This window comes from Festucalex cinctus, chromosome 2, assembly GCF_051991245.1.
Source record: "Festucalex cinctus isolate MCC-2025b chromosome 2, RoL_Fcin_1.0, whole genome shotgun sequence".
Lineage (NCBI taxonomy): Eukaryota > Metazoa > Chordata > Actinopteri > Syngnathiformes > Syngnathidae > Festucalex > Festucalex cinctus.
In genome coordinates this window covers 30,028,123-30,054,789 of record NC_135412.1, presented here as the reverse complement: position 1 = coordinate 30,054,789, position 26,667 = coordinate 30,028,123, and the positions used below count along the sequence as shown (strand labels likewise).

Below are 26,667 nucleotides of genomic sequence, written 5' to 3'. Positions count from 1 at the left end.
TTTGTGTCTTGTGCCAGCCTAAAATTCAAAAATTTCTGGCATGCAAAATTTATCAGTATAATCTGAATCATGTATTTTTCCTTTCACTATTACCAGCTCATTTTTGTTAGTCGACTCATTTCACAACATTAGGGAACATGTTTCAATGGCATGCATTTATTTTTCTTTTCTTTTTATTATAAAAAAAAAAAAGAAAAAAATCTCAGTGCAATTTTTATTTATTTTTTTGAGCAGGAGTGTTTTGTTTGTTTTTTTCTGTTGTACCAAATGATCAAAATGAACATTGTATGCAATTGACATCCATCCATCCATCCATTTTCTTGACCGCTTATTCCTCACAAGGGTCGCGGGGGCTGCTGGCGCCTATCTCAGCTGGCTCTGGGCAGTAGGCAGGGGACACCCTGGACTGGTTGCCAACCAATCGCAGGGCACACAGATACAAACAACCATCCACACTCACACGCACACCTAGGGACAATTCGGAGCGCCCAATTAACCTGCCATGCATGTCTTTGGAATGTGGGAGGAGACCGGAGTACCCGGAGAAGACCCACGCGGGCACGGGGAGAACATGCAAACTCCACCCAGGAAGGTCCGAGCCTGGACTCGAACCGGAGACCTCAGAACTGGGAAGCAGACGTGCTAACCACTCGACTACCGTGCCGCCCATGCAATTGACAATAAAAATTAAATACTTTTGTACATTTAAGAGTCCGTACATAAGCAAAAAAAATCACTTCTGACTTTTAGTTTCAATCAATCAATCAATCAATCAATCAATCAATCAATCAATCAATATTTATATAGAATTTTTCACACAATTCAACTCAAAGTGCTTTACATGGTTTAAAAACAAATTCCCAGCCCCCCTTTCCCCACAATGGGGTATATGCCACGGAAGAGGCGGGACTGTTTTTTGCACATCAGTTTGTTTCCGGTTCGGTTTGCGACAAAAATAATTCCGGCTTCCGACTTTGTGCCCTCGGTTGAGCGTTCGCAACCCGGACCGGAAATAAACTGTTGTGCAAAATCACGTCCCGCCTCTTCCGTGGCATATACCCCATCCAGGCCCACAAAAAAATAAATTAACAAAAGCTTTGTTTTACGAAAAGTAACCTTACAAATACTTGAAGGCAGAGTATGAGCACATTAGGAGTGCAGGATGTAGCCTGCCTTTCGCTCAAAATCAGTTTTGTTTTGTTTTTGTTTTTTTATATATTTATTGAGTAAACACTGAGAAAATTATTTATTAGTTCCTGGTGCTAATTACAATATTAGAAAGGGGGGTGATTAATCAATAGGTATGTGATACATTAACATGAAATAATGACATACTTTATTTACTCAAAGCCAACAATACACCTTGTGCGCTGTAGCAGCATCTTTGCCGATTGAAAATGGCTGCAGTGCACATGGCTGCTTGTGCCTGTGAGTTGTTTGTGCAGCTCTGCAAGCTGTGCAAATGTCTCCCCACGGATGTCAAATAGATTCTAATTAGCTCTGCAGAATTTAATTACCATACGCTGGTGGATCACTAGGGTAGCGTCCCGGCTGAATGAATGTGTAACCAATCACACTTTTCCACAGTTGAGTGCGGCTCACTGCAGAGAAATATGTCCCTGGCACATGAATGCTCTCTTTTTTTTGAGGGATGACCTTCCTTTATTTATTTGTTTTTGCTAAGTTTCATGAACTGCAGACACATATGTTGGTAACGGAAAATGGATCAACTAGCAAAGCAAATTGAAGTGTTTGTTCATTTTCACAACTCAATAAAGCACGTTGAAAAACATAAGCCCATCTTTAATGAAAGGCCCCCTCAGAGATATTAACATCCACTCAAATAGGATAGAAATAGCTATTTTCCACAATTAAATGTTTTTTTTTTTCTTAACAGGTACCGTAATATGAACGCATAATTAATTCCTCCTGTCAACCTTGCTTCTTTTGTAAATACACAACCATTAATAGGGATTATTTGTCAAACAAAGAAGCATATTAATTTTTGAAGGACTGCAGAGAATGTTTTTGAAGTTGTATTCCTTTCAAAACTCCACACAGTGTAATTTTCAGACAACCCTCTCCAAATGTTTCAGATTGATTGCATATCTTAAAACAACAACCCTACTTACTTGCAATTTCACACAAGATTTCCTTGAAATGAGGCCAAACAATACAACTTTTTTTTTTTTTTTTTTCCTTTGGTAATATTTCGGTTGGGGCCTCAAAGTTACATTAGACGCAATAAGTAGGAACATACTTTTGGTCGAAGTTATGTAAAGATTGTTGTTCAAACAGCAGCTCGGACATTCTGCAAAGAAAGTCGCCGCATGTTCAATGGAAGTAACAATTGTGAAAGTGTATCAAATGAGGGGCGTCTCAATGTCAAAATGTAACTTGAACCGTTGGTGAATTGGATGGATATTTTCAGTTCTTTGCTCTCTCTCTCTATTAAGTGTTTTTGGACCTCTGTTGTGTGTAATAATTTGGAAGTGTTTTGTTTTTTTCCATGATTTATCCATCCATTCATCCATTTTCTTGACCACTTATTCCTCACAAGGGTCGCGGGGGTGCTGGCGCCTATCTCTGGGCAGTAGGCGGTGGACACCCTGGACTGGTTGTCAGCCAATCGCAGGGCACACAGAGACGAACGACCATCCACACTCACGAGCACACCTAGGGACAATTCAGAGCGCCCAATTAACCTGCCACGCATGTTTTTGGAATGTGGGAGGAGACCGGAGTACCCGGAGAAGACCCACGCGGGCACGGGGAGAACATGCAAACTCCACCCAGGAAGGCCGGAGCCTGGACTTGAACCGGAGGTCTCAGAACTGGGAGGCGGACGTGCTAACCACTCGTCCACCGTGCCGCCCGTTTTTTTCCATGATTTATTTCTACTTATTTATTATAAAAAAAAATACTGTTACCATTGGGAGATTTGTTTTAAAACATATTAATTACTCAACAGTTGATGACTTGAAAGTTATGCTGCCGTCATCTGCATTAATATTTAGGAAAATCTAAGAAAACAATTTCAAATGTAACTAAAAAGGACACAAAAACAAAGAAATGTCTTGAATTTTGCTCAGGACCCTGTTCTATCTCAAGTCATTTCATTTAAAACACACACAAAAAGAAAATTCAGTATCTGATGCTATTATTTAAGCATTTTGCCAAGAGGCTAATGAAACTGACATTAAAAATCACTGTTCTAATACCATAAATGGCATAAGAGAGATTAGCGACGATTTCAAGCTGAACCTACAACCACCACATCATAAATATCAGCATAATATAGTCATTAGAAATAAAACTGCCTCCATACTGGCATCCATAGGTGTGTCGAGCCCATTTTTAGGGATGCCCCTAAAGAGAATGAAAGCATAATATCGCTTAACAACAAAAATACAGCACACGCCTTTTGCTTAAAAAAAAAAATGCTTGTATCCACCTGATCCCTCCCACCCATGCTTTTTATACCTTCCTGTTATTAAGAGTGAAAGTGAAGAGATATATTGAGAGTTATATACTGTATTAGTATTTAGTTGATTATGTTATCATTTTTATTTGTCTTCACACTTTCAAAACTGCACATGATGGTTTTGACCTTTTCCTCTCCATGATTACTTACGATAAATAGATATATTTATATATCATCTGGCAGGAATGATGTTTTTGGGTGCATTACTGCCCCCCAGATATCTAACCCTGTACAGCCGCACATATTGTACATGCTGGAAACTGCTGAAAGGCAAAACACACTGTTGGGCTGATGAATACAAATTTGTTTTGAAAATATCCATTTTCTGGACCGCTTCTGCTGACCAGGGTCGCGGCCCGCGGGTGAGCTGGAGCCAGTCCCAGTTGACATGTCGATGGTTAATTATTTATGACCACATAATTTCAAACCTTGCAAACGTACTAGTTTTGCTGAATACATTGTGTATACTCACTGCTCTCTGCACACTATAGTTGGTGCTGAACTCTATCGTGACTACACCTCATCCCCACAGAAGAAGAGAATGGTCTTCTAGCTGTCCTGTATTCAACCCCATTGAAAATGTGTTCATTTCCTTCTTCTTCACTTAGTTAATTGGCGGATTGCAGCTGCCTTTCTCTGCATGATTTCCCCACGCTGTAGTCTATAAACCACTTCGAAAAAAAAACAAACACTTTTGTCAATGATTAGCCTGTCAATTTTTGTTGTTTCTTGTCATTCGTCAACAAAACAGGCGTCCATTGATGAATTGACGGACCTTCGTTCAATATTGACGGGATTGCCACCTCTGGTCAGGAGTACCTTAAACATAAATAAGGCTGGGTATTGGTACTCATCCATCCCTACATTCAAGCCAGAATGCTTGTGATAGATGTGTCACACATCAGTACCGGCTATAAATTTTTATCCATGTCTTGTGTCACTCTTTGGGGTTTTAAAGTGGAAGACACAGCGCTCTTTTCAAAAAGAGCAAATTTTGAGATTCTGACCTGGTTTTGGACCAAGCTTATTGTGTATGCAGAGTTCATACATACTGTAGATATGTGTGTATGTGGAAAAACAGGCTTGCCCTAGTTCAGCAGATGAACTTGTTGTTGTTTCCTCTGATCTGGTGTAGAACATCCAGCGCTGTCAAAAGTAAACAGACAACTTTCTCTTGTTACTGGAACAGACGTGCTACATCAAAGATGTTCACATTAAAACGGAGACTCACACAAAGTCTTTGCGTATTGATTATCTACTCAAAAGAACACCCAAACTATAAAACTAAGATCTCTACATGTTTCAGACATTAATTGTGCAAATTTGACTGTTTTTCCCCCCTCACAGGGCTTCTATTTATCTGTGATAATCTTGGATTTTTTATTTTTTTTTGTTAATCTCATGAGTCAACGCTCTCCTTTTACCAAATCTCTGGAACTCTGCAGCCCCATCGGGCAGCCCCAGGCAGGTGCCTAGCAGCTAAATCCTGGGGAGAGCCAAAAATATCGACAGTATGTGCAGATTCACAACATAGCAATGAGACAGAGCAGAATGATCAACGGGGGTTTATGTGGCAATTGTATACTCTACGTGCTGATATATTAAATCTGAAGTGCATATAAAAAGTTGACACACCCCTGTTTGAATGCAGTATTTTTGTGCAAAAAAAAAAAAAAAAAGAGACTATTATAAATCATTTCAAAACTTTTCACACCATGAATGTCACATGTAACCTGTACAACTCCTTTAAAGTTTTTTTTTAAAATAATAACAACAACTATTATTATTATTATTGTTATTATTATTGTTATTATTATTATTATTATTATTATTATTATTATTATTATTATTATTATTATTATTATTATTATTATTAATTAATTTATTTATTTATATATTTATTTATTTTTCAAGAGGGGAAGTAAAAACAACTGAGATGATGTGGTTGCACAAGTCACACACCTTATCATATCCAGGATGTGGCTATATTGGGAAATAATCAAACACATTTAGAGTAATGGGAATGTTTAGAAGACTTCACCATTTAAACATATTCTATCTACCTCATACCTGAAGAAAAATACATAAATATTGCTGTCCGTCATGGCATAATGACGCAACAATGTGGACCTCAAAGCAGACTCGACAGAAGTACAGTAAAGCAAAAATAAAAAGCAGAAGTCATTAAACTAAGGGAGCAGGTAACGCTGGAGCAATAATGACTGACTATTAAATGAAAAACTGTGACTACTAAAGGTTAAAATAAATAACTGGGCAGATTAAAAATAAAAAATAAATAACAATAATAATGATGGAGCCACAGTGGAAGGAAGACATCTAAAAACAGAACTTAACCCACACCAGGAAAGAAGGCTAATGTGAAGTGCACTGTGGCCTTCAGGAGGCTCCACAAAATTGGGGGGGGGAAATCACTACTTACATTAAAGCTTAAAATGGAAAATATAGGAATAGATTCAAATCTAAAGCAATGCCCAATTAATACAAAAGCAAATAAAAGATACAGTAATGAACTGAAGCATCAGTATTGCATCAGCTATTTAGCACAATCCACTCAAAGTTGGTAAATTCCTTTTAAATGGTTTGCCTCAACATGGTACACTAATTTTAACTGATATTTCTGTGGAGTATCAGTTCAACAGCAAAATCCATCCGTTGTTATCGATCTCAGGGGGCGGCCATTTTGCCACTTGCTGTTGACTGAAATTGACATCACAGTTGCTCAGGTAAAAACCATTTACGGTTCAGCTTCAGAAAACAGGTGAGCCGTAACTGGTCGTTACCTGAGCCCCGAGCAACTATGATGTCATCTTCCTTCGACCGCAAGTGATAAAATGGCCGCGAGATGGATAAAAACGGCTGGAATTTGCTACTTAACTTATATTTCACAAACGTAATAATATTAATCAAAATATTGTGTTTACACTAGTGGGGCACATATTGTAAAGAATATATTTGGATTGACTTCCCCTTTGAATTGGGTGACGTGGTATCTTGTAATTTGAATACAATGGCAAAAACAATGCCTTGCATTTCTTTTTTTAAACGTATGCAAATTGCTGATAGAATGGGATGCAACATAAAATGTTGCCGCGGGCGCCACATTGGGTCAGGCCGACTGTGCTTACGAGAACAGTTGAACAAACAGTAAGTATGACTGGCAGGCACGAGATAAACAATTTTCGAGGAATGAGCAAAGGAAAACGTCGGGACGGTGGTGAAAACAAAGTAAAAAAATCCACTGTCTTCCCTTTGGCTTCGACTGCCTTTAAACACACGGCTGATGATCGTTGACAGTAGGTGCAGCAGGCTCCGCCCAATAATGCCTCAGCCGGGAGACTGGAAACAAAACAAAACCAAAAAACAGCAGACAGGCAGGCAGAGAAACAGGAACATGACACGCAGGAGATTATGTTATATAAAAACAGACGTGTCCCGAGGTCTCTTGCGGGTATCAACACTTCCAAATTACAGCTAAGCTGGGATCCTCACTGGCGTAGATGCTAGCTGACTGTTGGGGCTGAGCTGGCTTTGCTCTTCATATCTCACACTTGCCTTCGCTGTCGTTCCCTTTGTTAATTAACATTTCAACTTTCAGCTATGGGGGGAATTATCTTCTGGACACAGAGCACAATTAACTAGTATAAGCGTCATGTTGTCAGTGTGCTGTCTCTCACTAGAATAGTGTGATGCATGAAGGCCTTTGCATGGATGATGACGGATTCACTTTTCCATCCCTGCTAAATTCAAATGATGCCAAGAAGAAGAATATTGTTGCTGCTGTGTGAAAAACACGTATGTCCATTTTTGTTTTTTTGTTTTTTTTAATACATTTGTTTTGTTTTGTTTCTAACCCTAACCCTTTTGTTTTAGGATAAAACTGAATGCAGACATCCCCCCAAAAAAGTAAAAATGGGGGGTGCTACATAAGTGTTTTACACATAGGACCGACAGTATGCTATTTTCAGAAGATTATTTTTTTTTTCGCTAAGTAAAAGGAAATCATTACATCTGAGTCACATAGACGCCAAACTTTTGTTAGGAACTCTCAAGGATGGAGGGTCAGACAAATAGATAAAACATTTTCGACTGTGAGGAGGTAGAAAGCTCTGCTCAAGTTTTGTCAGATAATGGGTGTTTTTTTTTCTTTTCTTATTTACAATTTAGAAGTAAAAGTGCAAATGACATGAGCTTTGTAGTTTTTTTTGTGTGTGAATTACAGAAAATGCTAACAGTGATTTTCCATCAACATGAAAGTGATAATTGGCCAATTTAATGGACTGTTGTGAGTCAAATTCTGGTGGGAGGTGCAGACTAATTCAGTCGTACCCTCCATAGCTTTTGTTCTAAGCATTTTACTTTGTTTTCGTAGTACAGCATCACAGTACAGCAGTTTCTAACCTCTTTTCGCACCACAGACCAACTTCCAAGTTTGGAAATATTTTGATGGACCAGTATAGAAACCAATAAGAACAAAGGATGACAAATTCAAGTCACTATTACACTGACTGTGTTTGTCGATATTAGTGAGAGCCCTGTGCATATTTCCCTTAAATCAGCTGGTCTCATCTTGTGTTGGCATAGCATAGCATGTTGTAAGACGCAACATTTTAGCCATCCATCCAAAAAAAACTTTTTTTGTATTTAAGAGACAAGATTTTGCCAGTGACCTTGCTAATGGCCATGTTCGGGTTTTGTTTTTTGTTTTTTTGTTTTTGTTTTTTGTATGACAATGAAGCTGTCATTAAGAGAGTTGGGCCAAATATGGAAAGCTACCTTGGTATCCCGCCGTCAGTCGCGTGGTCCAACCAGTATGAATCTTTTAAGACTAGCGGCCAAAGCAAGCGACCCGAGGCTAACCATTATGCTTATCCACAGCCTGCTTAATTTTACTCTTGGAATTGCACAGACATATGAAGTCTGTGTCTGCTCCATAGCACCGTCACAGTCTGGTGATGGCAGCAGACGAGCAAGGGGGAAGTCCTCCTTAAACTGACCAAGTGGAATGTGAGATGCCAAGAACAAGTGACGAACACAGACATAGACTTCAATCTTTTTGTGAAAAGATACATTTTCACCACAACAGTGACTTTGACACTAATATTTTTTTAGTGACGCTCTGTGAATTAGGTTTAATGTGACAAAGGCTTTGATCATTCACGTCATCCTTGAAAACGTTCTGTCATCAGATTTCTTCAGATTCCGTCATCTTTCATTGTAATTTCATACAGCCCATTGAAAAGATACAATGCTGCCATCTGCTGGCCATATTTAGTGGGTGTTTTTGATTCCACAACCCACTGACCAGGCAGCGCTGCATTTAGATTTTGCACTGCTCATTGATTATTTAAAAAAAAAAAAAGAAGAAGAAGAAATGACTTTACTAATCGTTATTAAACGTTTTTGGCTTTGTTATGTTTCCGACTGTTTTACTATAATGAGCCTTATGTTTCCTAGGATGACAATAAAACTTATGCAGGGGCAGTTTTTACTATTGTACATTTACCTAAAATCAATTTTCAGCATTTGGTTGATTATTATTATTATTATTATTATTATTATTATTATTATTATTATTATTATTATTATTATCCATCCATCCATCCATTTTCTTGACCGCTTATTCCTCACAAGGGTCGCGGGGGGTGCTGGCGCCTATCTCAGCTGGCTCTGGGCAGTAGGCGGGGGACACCCTGGACTGGTTGCCAGCCAATCGCAGTATTATTATTATTATTATTATTATTATTATTATTATTATTATTATTATTATTATTATTATCTTTAAAAAAATATTATTATTATTATTATTATTATTATTATTATTATTATTTAAATATACCTCCATCCATCCATTTTCTATTCCATTTGTCCTCATTAGAGTGGGCTGGAGCCCCTATCCCAGGAACTGCTGATAATTACAAATGCGGAACTGGTATAAGATAGACTGCCTTTTCTTTTAGGCCATTACATTAACAATTAGCAATCATTTTGCTAATTTTCATTTACTATAATAACCTTGGTTGGATACAATGTTTTGGTGTTTTGTTTTTTTCTTTTGTTAAGTAGTAAAAGAATATTTACTTCAAAATATGGCATTTCAACAACCCTGAGAAATAATTTGAACAAACAAGCCAAAAGTAAATATTTGGAATTATGTTTGCGAAGGGCTGAAGTCTGAACCTACAACTCCTCACTGGAGTCATAAGCCACAGTCTATTTTTGTTTTTTGAAATGCATCCTTACACATTTCCAGATTAGTCTTGTGGGTGTTAGTCTTAACACGTTTACGAAGAGGTGAGAGAGGAAGTTGAAAAAGTACAGAACCGAAATGACAAAAAACAGGAGGTTCAAGCGAATGGAGATGCAAGACAAGAGTCAGAGTGGTGGTCGCCCCGCAGGCTGTCGAATGCTGCCAGAGGCGAAGTAATTCTCACCCGCCCATTTGCTATCATCCCTGAACCTTGCTTTGACAAACTTGAAGCTGCTCTCTATCACTGAGCCACAGGCTACCTCCCTCCTGCCTGTTTTCATCTTTCTCTCCAACCCGGTGGCCCTTTCATTTTAAATTGACACTGTAGTTTTGGTAGGCTCTCAGGGAAAGACTGTTGTTGCCAGGCATTGCCAGCCAAGCCTGCAGGCCTGGTGAGAAGGGGGCCAATAGTTATCCCCGGGCAGCCTTTTTAATTGTTTTGGGCAAGTTGCTTGTTTATCAGTTGTGAAAGATTGTGGGCGAGCATGAAGCCAGAGAACCTGATGTTGTCATCATTTTGTCACCGGACAATTTGAAGCGAGTTACTTATACACAAGTTATATTACCTTCATTGAATTCAAAGTAAAATCCTTGTTATCAGGCAACTGGTAAGCCTACTGATCTCTATTCATATCATATAAGTTGCATGGATGAGTGGCGAATTATGCTCTCAAACACCTCAGCAAAACAAATAAACTGCAATAATGCTTTTGCTTTGACTATTTTCTGGAACAAATTGAAATGTAGATCCGATTCCTGACCTTGTGATTTACTTTAATCTGCCATTCAGCCATAAAGAAGAAATATTTGAATCACCAATTAGAAAAGTGGCGTCTGCTTATTTCCTGCTTCTATTCGTCCCTGCAGGGTTTCTGAGCACTGGAGACCAGGCGGCCAAGGGCAACTATGGCCTGCTTGATCAAATTCAAGCTCTCAGGTGGATCAAGGAAAACATCCAAGCCTTCAAAGGAGACCCAAAACGAGTGACCATTTTCGGCTCCGGTGCCGGGGCCTCATGTGTCAGCCTGCTGACCCTCTCACATTACTCAGAAGGTACATCTTTCCACTCGCGTACACTTTGACAAGATTTGCCGACATGTGAACATGTTTCATAATTTTGTCATGTCTGGTCTTATTTTAGGATGTTTTGTAGTCTCTCCTTTAGAAGTTCAAATGAAGTCATCACGATACATTAAAGCTGCAAGCTGCCATGAAAAGGTCTTCTCATTTTTTTTTACTCTTGTTGGAGGAAATGAAATGAAAAGATCAGACCACCTGGAGGGAAGTTATGACAGGATCATATTTCAAAGGGTCTTCTGAGGTCACCTTTCAAACGGATTCTTTGGGGTGACAATTTGGTGGCATGAGATTTTGGTTAAATCCGGAGTTAGCGAAAATTACAATAATCTATTTAACTTCCTGTTACTAGTCCTTGTAATCAGTAAATTAAGTACAGACGATATAGACGTTTTATGTGGGATTAATTAAAGGATTTTAAAACCCTGAAATTTACATTGCACAATATCTAACATAAAATGATGTCTGATTTGACCAAAGAGGAAGTATTCACAGACCTGTACATGGATCATATTCCTTAAATGATTCCCATTTTGTGTTTGACAGATTCTAAATGACTGGTTTTGATAAGTCCTCATACTCTACAGGAAACCAAATATGGCCGATACCCGACCTCTTAATTAACAGTGGCAGAAGCAAAAGCTTGGCTGTTGCTTAACAAGCCTTGGGGGTGGGGTGGGGTGGGAATGAGAGGGGGAGGGGGGTGCTGTCTAATGTGAGGCCAAAACCCCCTTTTGAAGTGTGCCTCGGTGAGTCATCATTTTAACTTGTCTGCCTGGGTATAAATAGTACAGCAAAAATGCAAACACTGAATCTGCAATAATAGTGAGACTTGGCCCAATATTTTAGGTTTCAAGATTGGCTTCATGTAGATATTGTTAAGGTGTTATGGTGAGTATTTAATCCTTTTATGATCCCATTAAATTCAGGAGATAAACTGTATTATAGTCTGAAGTTTGAAGTTTGAAGTTTGAAGTTTATTGAACATATGCATATATACACGTATAATTATATAAACACATAAAGTTAAAAATAAAAAAATAAAATAAAAGAAACATCCAATAAATATCTATGTATATGTTCAAGGGAGTAGGAAGAAGTTGAAAACTTATCCAGTCCTACCCCTTATTCTTCATATCCTATCACTTATTTATAATAAATTACATTTTTAATAAAAGAAAATATAATGCTACTCGTATAAAAAAATAAAATAAATAGAAATAGTCTGACAACTATTGCAGAGAATTGATGTGTGCTCAGGTCAGTCTTATTTGGATCACATTTGGTGTTTACATGTGTGTTTTCCATCCATACATCCATCCACTTTATGAACCGCTTATCTATTTTAAGATGTCAATATCAGAAAACAGCTTTCATTTTAAGTGTAAGTTTTCCCATAGATGCAATTTCCTGCCTCGTCGGATACCTTTTCATCCACAACCACGCGTTGCCAGTTACATTTGAAACTTCATTTCATCGCAATTATACAACTGTACTGTATTTATTTATTTATTTTACAAACTATCTACTGCACCATTCATTCAAAGCAAAAAGTAAGCATTTATGTGCCACTCATATCAAGCCACTTCCTGATTAATGGAGCATTTGTTAACTGTGATATTTGTTGAGCCAAGAGAATTGATTTTTTTTTCTTTCTTTTTTTTTTATAAGATGTCTTGATATATGAGTTAGATATATTTGCGTAAAAGAGGCAAACTGCTCTTTGAGTTTGGGTAATTCATCATCCCATTGAGAAAACAGCCAGTGTGAAATCTTATTCACCGCACAACAAGAGCCTTGAAGATCTGCTGTGGAAAAGGCCACTGCTGACACCCATTTCCAGGTTACTGCCCTAAATCAACTTGTCAGCTCCATCACGTCGAATCGCATATAATTTACCTTCAAATGACTCTGCGGTCACTTTATATATTCTTCTTTGTTGTTTTTAGTTTTTGATTGTGGACACTGTTAACCCAGTATTGCCTTTTAATACTAATAATTAATCTAAAACGTTTTTTTGTAGTGTGTTTGTAATGAGTAAAACATCACTGTATAATAATGTGTCATGCTATTTGTTATCCAGTCAGTGAGTGGTGTTTTACATTGTTTGTTAGCTTCGGGTTAGGGTTGAAGCGTACGGTTAAATGCATCATGTGTAATTATTGTTGTTTTACTTTGTATGTTTAGTTTGACAGTAAATGGGGAATGGATTTAAACAGCCACTTTTGCGAAGAATTGTTTACTATCTGCCAAACTGCTGCTTGTTGTGCAGTGGGTTGAGTTCACTGTCACCATACAGGGCTCAAATTACAAGCTTACATGTCATTGACGTCAAAGCAAAGAATTGGACAAACAATGGCTTGTTTCCCGAAACACTTTAAAGAGAGCTCACTCATATCTTAAGGCAGCATTGTGTCTGTTTGTACTAATCCCTTACCCAAAATCTCAAACCAAGATTGCTTTCATATAACTTCATGTACGGACATGGGAACCCAGACCAAATCAAACTCTAACTATATTTCCAAATAGGAAAGAAGCAAACTCTATTCAGTGTTTTAAATGTGACCTATTGTACTTTGATGTGCACATCACAAGAAATGACCTGCACTAATTCTTGACACCATTTTCAGATATGTTCCAGAAAGCTATCATACAGAGCGGCACGGCACTTTCAAGCTGGGCAGTCAACTACCAGCCCGCCAAGTACACGCGAGTCCTTGCCGAGAAAGTTGGCTGCAACATGCTGGACACCATCGACCTGGTGGAGTGCCTGCAGAACAAGAACTACAAGGAGCTCATCGAGCAGTACGTGACGCCGGCAAAGTACCACATCGCTTTCGGTCCAGTGATTGACGGCGACGTGATACCCGACGATCCCCAAATCCTCATGGAACAAGGCGAGTTCCTCAACTATGACATCATGCTGGGCGTCAATCAAGGCGAGGGATTCAAGTTCGTCGACGGGATTGTGGACAGTGAGGATGGTGTCTCGGCTAATGATTTTGACTTTGCCGTGTCTGACTTTGTGGACCATCTGTACGGCTACCCCGAGGGCAAGGACACTCTGCGCGAGACAATCAAGTTCATGTACACCGACTGGGCAGACAAGGAGAATCCAGAGAACCGGCGCAAGACCTTAGTGGCGTTGTTCACAGACCACCAGTGGGTGGCGCCAGCAGTGGCTACAGCTGATCTCCATGCCCAGTATGGCTCCCCCACATACTTCTACGCTTTTTACCACCATTGTCAGAGCGACATGAAGCCCAGCTGGGCCGACTCGGCTCACGGTGATGAAGTACCTTATGTATTTGGGATTCCTATGATTGGCCCGACGGATCTCTTTAACTGCAATTTCTCCAAGAATGACGTCATGCTGAGTGCTGTCGTCATGACCTACTGGACTAACTTTGCCAAAACAGGGTAAATATTATTTTCAACCTAATTTTATTTGTGAGGATTCTAATAATAATAATAACAACAATAATAATAAATAAATACTGGTAACATATATGTGTGTATATATATATATATATATATATATATATATATATATATATATATATATATATATATATATATATTTATTTATTTATTTTTTCCTCAGAGGCTATGTAGTTTTAACAGATTTTGTAAGAGATAATTTGACACTGACATTAATTAGAATTTGATCCACAACATTCCATAAAATCACAAATATAAATATGTCTGACACTGACTTACTGCTTTAAAAGAAAAGGTGGATTCCAATTTTCTCGTGAAAAATATAATTCAACATCTAAAGAAAATGTCTGCTAATGATAGTCCTCCCACTGTCATTACAGACTTGATTGAAAGCTTAATGAGATGTGTAAGATTTGTAAGAAAAGCTCACAGTTCTGTGCATGGAGAAGAAAAGGCCTTTAGTGGTGTGTTAATGTTTGCTAATTCATCTGTCGAGGAGTGGCATATTGTCGGAACATATGTTAGGGCTCCGTTGACAGGCGCCGTGTAGAATCCCACCACATGGTAGCAGCCATGTGTGTACAATCCCTAATGCAGTCACCATTTGGAGAGCAGACATTGTAATATGGAACTCTACATTCTAATCTAAATCAACAATATGTGGTAGTTGGATCCAACAATAAAAACAAGCATTTGGGTGATTGCCTGGCTTGTAGTTGCTGGCTTGCAAACTCAGATTATTTACGCTATAATATTGGTGGCGCATGCTGGAAAGTTGATTATAATGGAAGTGCTCGCTCTATATCGAGAGTCACAATTTAACTGGTCCAACTGCATGTTCATGTTGGTGCTGTTGCACTTAACTTCCATAGATGACGGTCATTGTGTCGCTGGAGTCAGAATGAAGATGCAAGTGCTGTGCTAGGCCCCCTTTATGGCCAAGTGAATTTTAGACATCAGGTATATTCATTCAGTTGAGAGCTGTCAAGGGCTCTTTGTTCGCACGACAAAACAGTGCTCGATGAGTGTCAGCTGGCGTACTTAATTCATACAATGTATGTTAAGCTGCACAACTCATTTCTGTGCTAATGCTAATGCAGTCCAGAAACTAATGAGATTCACTGGTGACCTCCAAAATATGAAAATTCAGGAGCAAAAAGAACATTTCCTCACTGGCTGCAACTCACAATATAGAAATTGGATTTCTTTCTGCATATGGGATTCAAGTAAGATAAGCATTGGAGTGTTAGCGCTAGTTTAAAAAAAAAAAAAAAAAAAAAGATTGCAGTAATGCATGATGACATGACTGCAAAAAATCCACAAATTAAAATTTTATAAACAATGTATGTTATAAATGTAGAATTTTGCCATTATACTTAAATATGTCAAATAGATCAGATTTCATCCGTCCATCCATTTTCTTGACCGCTTATTCCTCACAAGGGTCGCGGGGGCTGCTGGCGCCTATCTCAGCTGGCTCTGGGCAGTAGGCGGGGGACACCCTGGACTGGTTGCCAACCAATCACAGGGCACACAGAGACGAACAACCATACACACTCACAAGCACACCTAGGGACAATTCAGAGCGCCCAATTAACCTGCCATGCATGTCTTTGGAATGTGGGAGGAGACCGGAGTACCCGGAGAAGACCCACGCGGGCACGGGGAGAACATGCAAACTCCACCCAGGAAGGTCCGAGCCTGGACTCGAACCGGAGACCTCAGAACTGGGAAGCAGACGTGCTAACCACTCGACTACCTCAGATTTCATTTATTTTAGAAATTATTCAAAAATGTTTTTTTGTTAAGTGACATCTATAAAGATGTATTTTCATTTAATTAATGTTTTTATTAAAAACAAGTGCTGAATTTTTTAAGTTAAATCAAAAGGATTATTTTTTAATTAAAAATAATTATGATAAGCCAAAAATGTTGCTGTCTTTATTTTGATTTTAATAAAAACAAACTGTTTGTTAAAATCACACAGCTGAGTGGCAAAACTGGGTGTCATTTTCATGTTAAGCAGGGTGGCCGGTATCTGCTGAATGTAACTATTCAAGCAAATTTAATCTTATTTTGTTACTTTTTAAAGCAACGAATCAGTAATGTAACTCAGTTGCGTTTTTAGGTAACTATAAAGACTGACACAACACACCATCTCATGCTTGAAGAAATAGTAAAAATGCTTTAGTTGCAGCAGTATAATTGAGAAAAACTCATGGTGTGCTGCCCCCCATCATCCCCTAACCTCAACTCTATTGAGAACCCCGGAAGCAGCCTTAAAAGGCTATACGTGAATCCTCAAATGACAAATTCTAAAAAAAAATATTGGGTTAGGTTTGTTCCATGAAATGCAGGTTATTATAGAAGCTATAATAATTGAAAACTTTTTAGGCAAATAAACTGCATTAGTCTAATAATTTAGAACACATTGGGGCCTATTCACTAAAGGTTTGTGTCGACTTTGCACGACACTAACCGGTAAAAATCCAAGAGCGCCTAATTCACTAAACACGCGCATATGGGGAAACCGTCACTAAGAGCGCTGCCAACCAGATTGCGCCACAGTGCGGCGGTGTTATTTGCGCATATGTAAATTAGGAAATTTGCATACATTTGACGCATAATATGCCCACCCCAATGCAAATGAGACTCATTGATATACACCGTCTGATTCACTAATGCCAACGCAAATCGCCACATGTAGTTTGACTCAAATAACGTTTATGGAAAGCATGTATTAACCTGCCGCAACTTCAATCCCGGGAGAATGACAGCAGTGCATGCCATTTGTGGCACAACATGCAGAGAGGAGAGAGAGAGAGAGAGATTTTTCCATGTTAGTTTAGGACACATACCGTAACCCGGGCTGATCGGCAACGGCGGGGAGGCATTTTACGATCATTCTTACGTGCCAGATGCATACTGTACGCCCACGCCAACCTCTGAAAATATATTTAAAAAAAAAACGATCGCACCAATAATTTGTAATTTATGAATGAATGACGTCGTCGTCCTCTCTGCTCTGTACATCTTAATGGCGCTCTAAACGCTTACTTTCGTTCCAACCTCGCTTTCTGATTAATGTCATCTTTCTCGCAACTGTTAACTAACAACCATGTTTTTGCCGCAAATCCATTGCCATGTGTGGTAAATCAGGTGCACATTTGCTCCAAGCTGTCAGTTTTGTGGGCGTGTTTGCGCTGGTATATCATTAGAGCAATATCCTTAGTGAATAGGTGGGTAACTGGGTGCAGACTGCGGGTGCAGTTGTGGTGCAATATTTCACGCTATTACCGGACGGAGCGCATTCTTAGTGAATATGCCCCATGGTGTACACATAGTTCTGTTTGCATCTCAAAATCAAATCAAACTTTATTTATATAGCACCTCTCATACATTCAAATGCAACTCAAAGTGCTGAAAAATTAAAACATTGTTTGATAAAATAAAAGGAAAAAGCCCCCCCCAAACACCCCCCCCCCCCCCCCCGCCCCCATCATATCCCCATGATCGTACCCACAGACACACACGCAAACCACAACATAGCGGGGCACAGAAGAACCCTGTGAGGAAAGGCACCCAGGATTCTATTTTGATTAGTGTTGCTTCTTATTGATGTTCTAATTATTTCTTTGCCTCCCCACTACTTTAGCTTTCTTACCACTTTCACTTTGCATTACCGCTGTGGTAAATGCACAGTAAATTAGAGCCCTGGAGCCGAGTACTATTACTGTATTTATAATTTTTGTTTCTCCCGTTTCTTTTTTCAGCGACCCAAATCAACCAGTGCCACAGGATACAAAGTTCATTCACACAAAGCCCAACAGGTTCGAGGAAGTAGCCTGGACAAAGTATAACCCCAAAGACCAGCTCTACCTTCATATTGGTCTCAAACCTCGAGTCCGAGACCACTACCGTGCCACCAAAGTGGCCTTCTGGCTTGAGCTGGTGCCGCATCTTCACAATATTAATGAATTCTTCCAGTACGTGTCAACCACCACCAAAATACCGCCGCAAGACACCACGCCGTACCCTTACACCAAACGTTTCCCGGGCAAAAACAACTGGCCCTCGACCACTCGCCATCCGGGGGTGCCATCCGGCAACACCAAGCACACCACGGACCAGCGCAAAAGCGACGACTTCATCGACGAGTCCACCGTGCTGATCGAGACCAAGCGCGACTACTCCACCGAGCTGAGCGTCACCATCGCCGTCGGCGCCTCCCTCCTCTTCCTCAACATCCTGGCCTTCGCCGCTCTCTACTACAAAAAGGACAAGCGCCGCGCCGATTCCACCCGCCACGTGCCCACCCCGCAGCGCAACTCCACGCCGGTCAATGCGCCGCCGTCCGCCGCCAATGACGTGGCCCACCTGCAGAGCGAGGAGTTGATGACGCTGCAGATGAAGCAGCAGCAACTGGAGCACGAGCGCGAGGCCATGCAAGTGCACGACACGCTGCGCCTGGCCTGCCCGCCCGACTACACCCTCACGTTGCGCCGCTCGCCCGACGACATCCCGCTGATGACGCCCAGCACCATCACCATGATCCCCAACTCGCTGGCTGGCATGCAGCCTCTGCACAACTTCAATACTTTTGCGGGCAGCCAGAACAGTTCCAACCTGCCACATGGCCACTCCACCACACGGGTATAGCTCCGTTCGAGACCGGATTCCCGCTGAGAGCCGCAACTGATTTGGCAAAAGGCGAATGGAAGCGAGGGACTATGTGAAGCACAGACTCCAACATTTCAGATAGAAGTTATTTTGCTACGCTGCCTTCTTGACAAAGCATATATCGGAAAAAAAAATTGATGTCTTTTTAACAAAGAAAAAAATGAATTGTGAATGTCACTATAGTAATAAATATTGGGAGCTAAGCTTCATGGAGTTTTATCGACAGAAAAACAAAGACGGTGAATGACTGAGTTGCTGTCCATCTTATAAAAAAGCAACTAATGCGCTGCAACAGGAGACATACAAAGAGACCCTCTGGATTCTCATTTTATTGATTAGAAATGTTTCAGACAGAAAAGTATTGACATAAAAAAAAAAAACTATGACAATTTAAAAAAGAGAGAGGAAAATACTTTTAAAAAGTGTCCTATTGGTATTTTTTGTTTGGCTGTTTTGTTTTGATCTTTCTGTTGAAATGTAAATACTGTATATATATAAACACATTATTGTTTCCCCGTAATTCAATATTTTCTCCTGCACAGCCAAAAAAAATACATAAAAATTCAGCCTTTGAGAGTTGTGCATTTTGGGCCTCCAGGCTATGGTTGTAAATATTGTTTTATTGTTTTGTGGGATTTCTTTCTGTTAACGCAGGATGCCTGCAAAGAAGTTTTATCGCAGTTCCAGACTTCTAAGAATGAGGACTAATCTAATCTGCTGTTTGGTAGTTTTGCTTCTTTCTTTCTTTCTTTCTTTCTTTCTTTCTTTCTTTCTTTCTTTCTTTCTTTCTTTCTTTCTTTCTTTCTTTCTTTCTTTCTTTCTTTCTTTTCATGGGTGATTGTTAATTGTATTTATATTATTTATTTCTGTCTGAATCTACAATGTGGCCAGAAACATAACACATTTGTTTTTGTTTTGTTTGTTTTTTAAGCAGTACCAATATTAGTTGTAATGGAGTAAATGTTGCAATATATGTTACATAGTTCAAATTTTACTCATATGCTAGCAATATGTAAAGTATTGTGTGAGGCTTGTGATATATTTTGGGTTACAAAGCAAGTGAATGAATGTAAATAGTATTCTATTTATTATTATGAAACGAAAACAGAAGAACTCATTGCTGTTCATTTTGTTTTGCATCTGTTATGCTCCAACTGGGAAGACGGGACGTCTACTAAATCTATTTAAGAAGAGAAAAAAAGGTAAAGACATTTCAAAATGGTTACTTTCTTATTCAGTATTTGTTTGCTATTTTGCCTTAAGTGATGATAGAGATACTATTTCTGGCTGGGCACATGTATAAAATTTTTCTGCAATGGTTTTTAATAAAATATCAAAGTATTTTCTATAAGGAGTGAAGAAGGAAAAAAATCAAAGGCTCTATTTTGTTCACTTCATACTTTCATACTTCACCTTTTCACCACAAATTCATACAGAAGATAGAAGAGAGTCTTGATTGTATTTTCACCTGCGGGGATCACCAAGCTGGCGAATTACACTCTCCAATTAGTCTGCAGAAATGTGTATGTGATACATGCAGCAAACAAATCGCGTGACATGATGAGTTCCAGATAATGTGCTGATTTAAGCGAACGCTGGGGACACTGTTGGCTAATGTTAATGCATGCAATGGCAGCTCATATATATTGGCGTCTGGCCCAAACCTTATAAGTCACAATTTGGTAAATTTCACATTAAAAAAAAAAAAAAAAAAAAAAAATCGATACCATTGGTTAGTCCACACATGTGGATGTTATTTTTACAAATAATTGACCAATCTAAAGTGCTAAAATCTGTTAATGGTTTCAAATAACATGTCGTTTTGGGAGTCATCTGAAAAGTGACTGAAAAGCGTCGGCCCGACGCCAGCGACTAATATACACGCACATTTGCTTCAGCCCTCCAAAATACGCCACAATTTTTGGTCGTTTTTAATTAAATGAAAACTCAGCTCGTTTTATTTTAAAGAGCACTTTAAAAACAACCATATCTGCATACAAATTGCTGCGCATAAACATCAGGTATATAAAAACAAGGACAGTTATAATAAAACATTCCAAAAAAAAAAAAAAAAGAGTATATTTTATAAAAACATGAATAAAAGAGAAAGAGAAACTGTGTATGTGTGGCTATAAGACATCAGGACATTGCTCCATGTCTTTTTTTTTTTCTTTCTTTTTTTCTTTTTTACTTCACTCAAGGCGCTTTACCACCGTACCGGTAGCGGCAATTTTTGTCCCCGGATGTCAGTGTCTCCACGGGACTTTTTCGGGCCGAGCCGTTCCGTTGTAACCGCTGTTTAGAACCCTTTCGACAGCGGTTCTGCAGCGCGGTCGTCGGGGGACTAGCGGGGCCGTGTCGTCACCTGTCGTCTGATTGGCCGACAGCAACGCCCCTGCCGCTGCAGGCAACGCCGTGGCACACGCCCATTTCCTTGTTTTAAGCGAGAAAGGCAGAAGCGCCCGCCGGTGTTTGCCAAAGTCATAAAAATACACTACATACCATAAATTTAATGTTTTACAACAACTATATTTATAATTTAAAAGGTACTTGTGGATGGATTTGTAATGTTTGTGGTTTTAAAAAACATCGTGAGGCTGCTGGTGTTTTCCTATTCACTTGAATGAGAGCTCCAGTGGCAGAGCTCCTCATTCACAAATAGCTTCCCGAGCCGGTGTCGGTACCATATGTGTTCGGCCTGCCAGATCCATTCGGGGTCCTTCGCCTACAGATGACGTTACGCTACAGGATTGGCTGAGACGTTTTACGCTACAGGATTGGCTGAGATGTCGACGATTGTGATTGGTGAGGCAACTTTCCAGTCGTTGGAGGGAAAACATTGACGCTTTTTACGAAGAAATTTATTATTATTTATCTAATGGGACTTATCACAGCCGCACTACTGGATCAAACTGTTCGGCGACCCAAAAGGCAAGGATTCGTAACGCGTCAAAATCATTCATCAATCATCATCAATCAATTACATCTCACCGTGGCTATTCTAATGTATTGATCTCTCGTCTTCCCTTTTCTAGGATTAAAGGTTTGCCGTGAAACCCTTTCAGACTTGTTTGTTGTTGTTTTGTGGAAGGAAAAAAATACTGAACATATAAAGAAAAGTTGTGCATTCATTCATTCATTCATTCATTCATGTGTCATTCATTGATTTGTTAATGCATTTGACATCTTTAAAGAAAAAGTAAAATGTGCTACTGTAGTTGATGAAGTTAACTTATGAGTTTCGACTTTACGGTAGTAGGCCATTACCTTTGATTAATATTTATATCAATAGTCCATGAGACACACATGCACACACATGAAGGTTACAAATAAATTCGTAGTTACCTAATAACCTGAGGCTGAGTACAGAACATATTGGTGAGGAAATGTCACATCTCAGGCAATAATTCCATCATTTTATTATCATCATCATGGTAATTATTTTCTGCAATACGCACGACCCTCCGCAACTCATAGTGCAGTGTCACCTCTGAGGTGACATTGGCAAGAAAATATTAAAGATGTCATTTAAATAACAAAATGTATGGGCTGAGATTGCAAAACGTAAATAAACCTAAGTATAAAAGCAGGATACTTTAAGATTGACTAAATAATGAAATAGATTGAAAAAATACATTAGATAAAATAAATATAAAAAATGGAGGTAAAATAGCACATAAATGCAAAAAAGTAAAACTGCGATGGGACGAAATATTGTCAGTTGACGTGCTAATGTGTTCCTATAATCATTACGACTGTTTTTGTGATGTATTGTGATACGTGAACCGCAAAATTCGGAAACCAAACCAACGTGAACACATTTGACACTGCTCGCTTGCTGTACTGACGTCATCAGCAAGCGCCGACCAGACGCGAAGGCCCCCGAATGGATCTGGCAGGCCGAACACATATGGTACCGACACCTGTCGTGAATCGCAATATTTCATCCATGGTGGTCCATATTAAATTGTAGATATGGTTCAATCTTGGCGCGACTTGCCACTCGGGAAATGTTATCTCAGATCCGCACGCAATGCGGGAGTGCAAGCTTGGCGTGGACGGTTCAAATGTTGCCGCCCCCTTCTTGCCATGCGCCAGTTGTAATGGAAAACCGGCGGTTGTTGTCTGGTGTGTTGTGGTGTGGTACCCGGCCGTGAGGGCACGATGGAAAAGCGGCATCAGTCTATCTGGAACTTGCTTGTACCTCGGGCTCGCAAGACAAAGACAACAACAACAACAAAAAAGAAAAGAAAAAAAAGCAACAGCTCACAAGTCAAAAACTCGTAAGTCAAGGCACCTTTGCATTTCGTTCCTAGTTCACGGTCATTTTGTCTTGGTTCTTATTCAATTCAAATTTATTCACTCGTTAAAATAAAAGAAATGAAAAGTGGACAGAAAAAAGTAAAAACTTGTTTATATCAACCCCTGGTCAACACACCAAAAACAAACAAACAAAGAAACAAAGAAACAAATCAACACAAAATGAATGACAGCGAGTGGTCAAAACTCTTTCAATGTAACAATTCTATGAAATTATTCAACAGCATGTCCTGATGTGAAATATATTTTTCCAGTAGTTGTGCTTTTATACATTTTTTAAAAATACAAATAGCCTGAGAAGATTTTGTTTGACAATCCAGATTGTTCCACAAACTGACACCTTGAGTTTAAATACATTGTTCTTATTGTTTTGTTCTATATTTAGGTTTGGAAAAAATGTCTGTTCCTCTTAATTTGAACTCACTTTCCCTTTTTTTTTCATTTGATTTGTATATTGACTGGTAAAATTTTATGATGTGCTTTATACATTATTTTAAGGCAGTTATACTCCATCAATTCATTGAATTTTAAAGTTTTTAGTTTGTTAGTAAATAATGGATTAGTGTGGTCTCTGTATCCACAACCGAAAACGACACCAATAGCTCGTTTCTGTAGAAGAAAGATGGGTTCGGTGTAGGTTCTTTGTCAAATGTCACGCGTCCTGTTTTCTGCGGTGTGGTGGTGAGTCTGGTGAGTATTTGTTTTTCTTGGATTTCCCATTTTCATTGTTTAAGCTATACTCTAGCTTTACTTGCCTTTTTGAAATTTCTGCATTTGATTAGACCATCACTCTTGCCTATCTGCGTCCCTACATTTAAGTCCATCTTCATCATTTTAGCCTGCAGCACTTTTTCTCATCTTGACTGTCCCTGAACTGTGCTACATGTCTGCCTGTTTCGAAGCTTCAGCCTCCTGTCCGCCCTCTTGAACCTCGGCTCCACTCCACAATGGGTAAGGACAATACAGCAGTGTTTTAAGTGGGCCGGAACACATCGGTACGGAGCTCCGGCACTTCTAAAAATCTCCCTTGAGCGTTCCGGTACTTCTTAATGTGCAAAGAACTTACTGTCACAGTCTGTCAGCGTTCCTGTACGCTTGACAATACATATTTTGATCCCAAAATGCTGTTCCGACGAGGGCCGTTCATCCACTGACTTACATATAATATAGAAGTCGGTGCGCTGATCACCAAGCACATGATTACTCCAGTTGTGATATATATATATATATATATATATATATATATATATATATATATATATATATATATATATATATATATATATATATATATATATATATATATGAGCGGTGCACGAGAGAAGCGTGCTTGCGTCATTCATTGTGATGCTAGCCTAGCGGCTAGCCCGATGCTTTTTTTTTCCCCCTAGCTCGATGCTCGCCAACCCCAAAGCGTGTGTACAACCATAATTCTTGAGTTAAGAAAATGCTAAGAAAATCGCTACTGTGCTGTCCTGGCTCAAAGCTTAAAAAAAAGATCGTTAGACTCTGCGGTGGATTCGCAGGTTGACAGCATGGACGTAAAAAAATAAGTAAATAAATAACATGGATTGCTCATACATGCCAAACAAGAAGTGAAGCCGGCGGTATGCTTATTTTTTCTCCTCTACGGCGAACGAAAATATCAGTGTGTGGGGTATGGTTGTACCAATAAGTGTAAAATAAGTGTGGAAGAAACTCTAAATGCAGATTACCTCAGTAATAATGTGAATATAAATTTCTTTACAAATATCTTTCTTGAGCTATTTTTACAACTGCTACTCCAAGCAACTCTGCATCATCATTTTGTCAGAAACATTAACAATGAAATGAACCTAATTAATGAGCATGAGTGGCCAGAATATTACACGTGACTGATACTGATGAAAACACAGGACAATTTAATATTGTACTGTAAATTCCAACTTATTGGCAAATTTGTGGGCATTTGATTGTGTCATTTCACTCACCACGGTGCTGGTTATATTAATTAAAGTGTGTGCGCGCATCAACCTGAATACTGCCCTTTTAATTGTATACCTACACAATGGTATTAAGTAATATTTAATATTAAAATTTACAATAAAAATACCTCAATATATATATATATATATATATATATATATATATATATATATATATATATATATATATATATATATATATATATGAAAATTAGGAGAGTACCGGCACTTATTTTTTTCCACTTAAAACACTGCAATACAGTATATATTTTGTAGTTATCCTCTGCTTTTAATTTGTGTTAACACTAAAGCCAAATCAAATGTATACTTTTTTTTTTTTTTTTTTTTTTTTTTTTTTTTCTTAAGAGCTCAGAATTGTTCATTCGGTAGTCTTACCGATTCAACGTCTTGTCATCATTGCTCTTTTCTTTTTTTTTTTTTTTTTTTTTTTTTTTTTTTTTTTTTTGTGTGTGTGTGTATGTGTGCGTGCGTTTGCGTGCGTGCGTTTGCGTGCGTGCGTGCGTTTGCGTGTGTGCGTTTGCGTGCGTTTGCGTGCGTGCGTGTGCGTGCGTGCAAATACTTATAAATTAATACTCATTCATTCACCTAAAACCTTATAAATATCCCATTACCCTTCGCCTTAACCAGGTACTTCAGAATCTTGCCAGAGTCGTGAGATTTAAATGGTCAGGAGACCAGAGAAAAGGTCAGAAAAAAAAAGAAATAAAGAGAAAAGAAAGGTAAATCAAAGTGACATCCAGCACCGACCAAACACTTCCTGCCTTCCCCATGATTACAAAATCAAAGTCTTACGCCAACCCCGGAAGCCTCTAAATTCCAGCAAATTTAGCGAGATCTCAAGAGCCCAGAGGAAAAACTAAAGAGAGGAAGGAGGGAAGGATCGATAAGGCAGAGTGAGATCAATAGAAGCCAGTACATCCAATCCATCAAAGTGAAGTCCAGCACCAACAAGACCCCTCCTGCGTGGTTACAAAACCGGAGTCTTATGCCAACCCCAGAAACCTCAAACTTCCAATAAATTGAGATCTCAAGTGACCAGAGGAAAAACTAAAGAGAGGAAGGAGGGAAGGATAGATAAAGCAAAGTGAGATCCACAGACACCAGCACCCACTGATTCAAGGGGCTGTGGGAGGGAGAGGCAACTTCTGTTTGAGTTTCAGTAGATGCTGGTGCGATGGATCTGGCATGCATAAGGACCACCACCAAAGAAAGAAGCCGTCAACCGCGGTCCAGCAAAGCGAGCACCCCCCCCCCCCGGAATCCCCAGGCCGCGGCAGCACCAAGGCCACCCCCAAGCCACCCGAGCGGACACCGGTCGGCGAGCCGACCCAGACACCCGGAACACCCCCGCCCCAGCCCCGGCCCACACCCCCGAGCCCAAGGCCGCAGAACGAGGCCCAGCGGGCCCCCAC

The 26,667-nt window shown here is 39.4% G+C and overlaps 1 protein-coding gene across 1 annotated transcript in view; it reads left to right on the top strand.

The window, feature by feature from the left end:
• The window catches only part of nlgn4xa (neuroligin 4 X-linked a), an 88,591-nt gene extending 68,755 nt beyond the window's left edge, over positions 1 to 19,836 (top strand). Inside the window, exons 4-6 of the mRNA XM_077514420.1 lie at positions 10,620 to 10,805; positions 13,460 to 14,249; positions 18,044 to 19,836. Coding sequence (XP_077370546.1) covers positions 10,620 to 10,805; positions 13,460 to 14,249; positions 18,044 to 18,929 — 1,862 coding nt within the window. The 3' untranslated portion in view covers positions 18,930 to 19,836. The remainder of the gene's footprint in view (positions 1 to 10,619; positions 10,806 to 13,459; positions 14,250 to 18,043) is intronic.
• Positions 19,837 to 26,667: the final 6,831 nt, after the last annotated feature.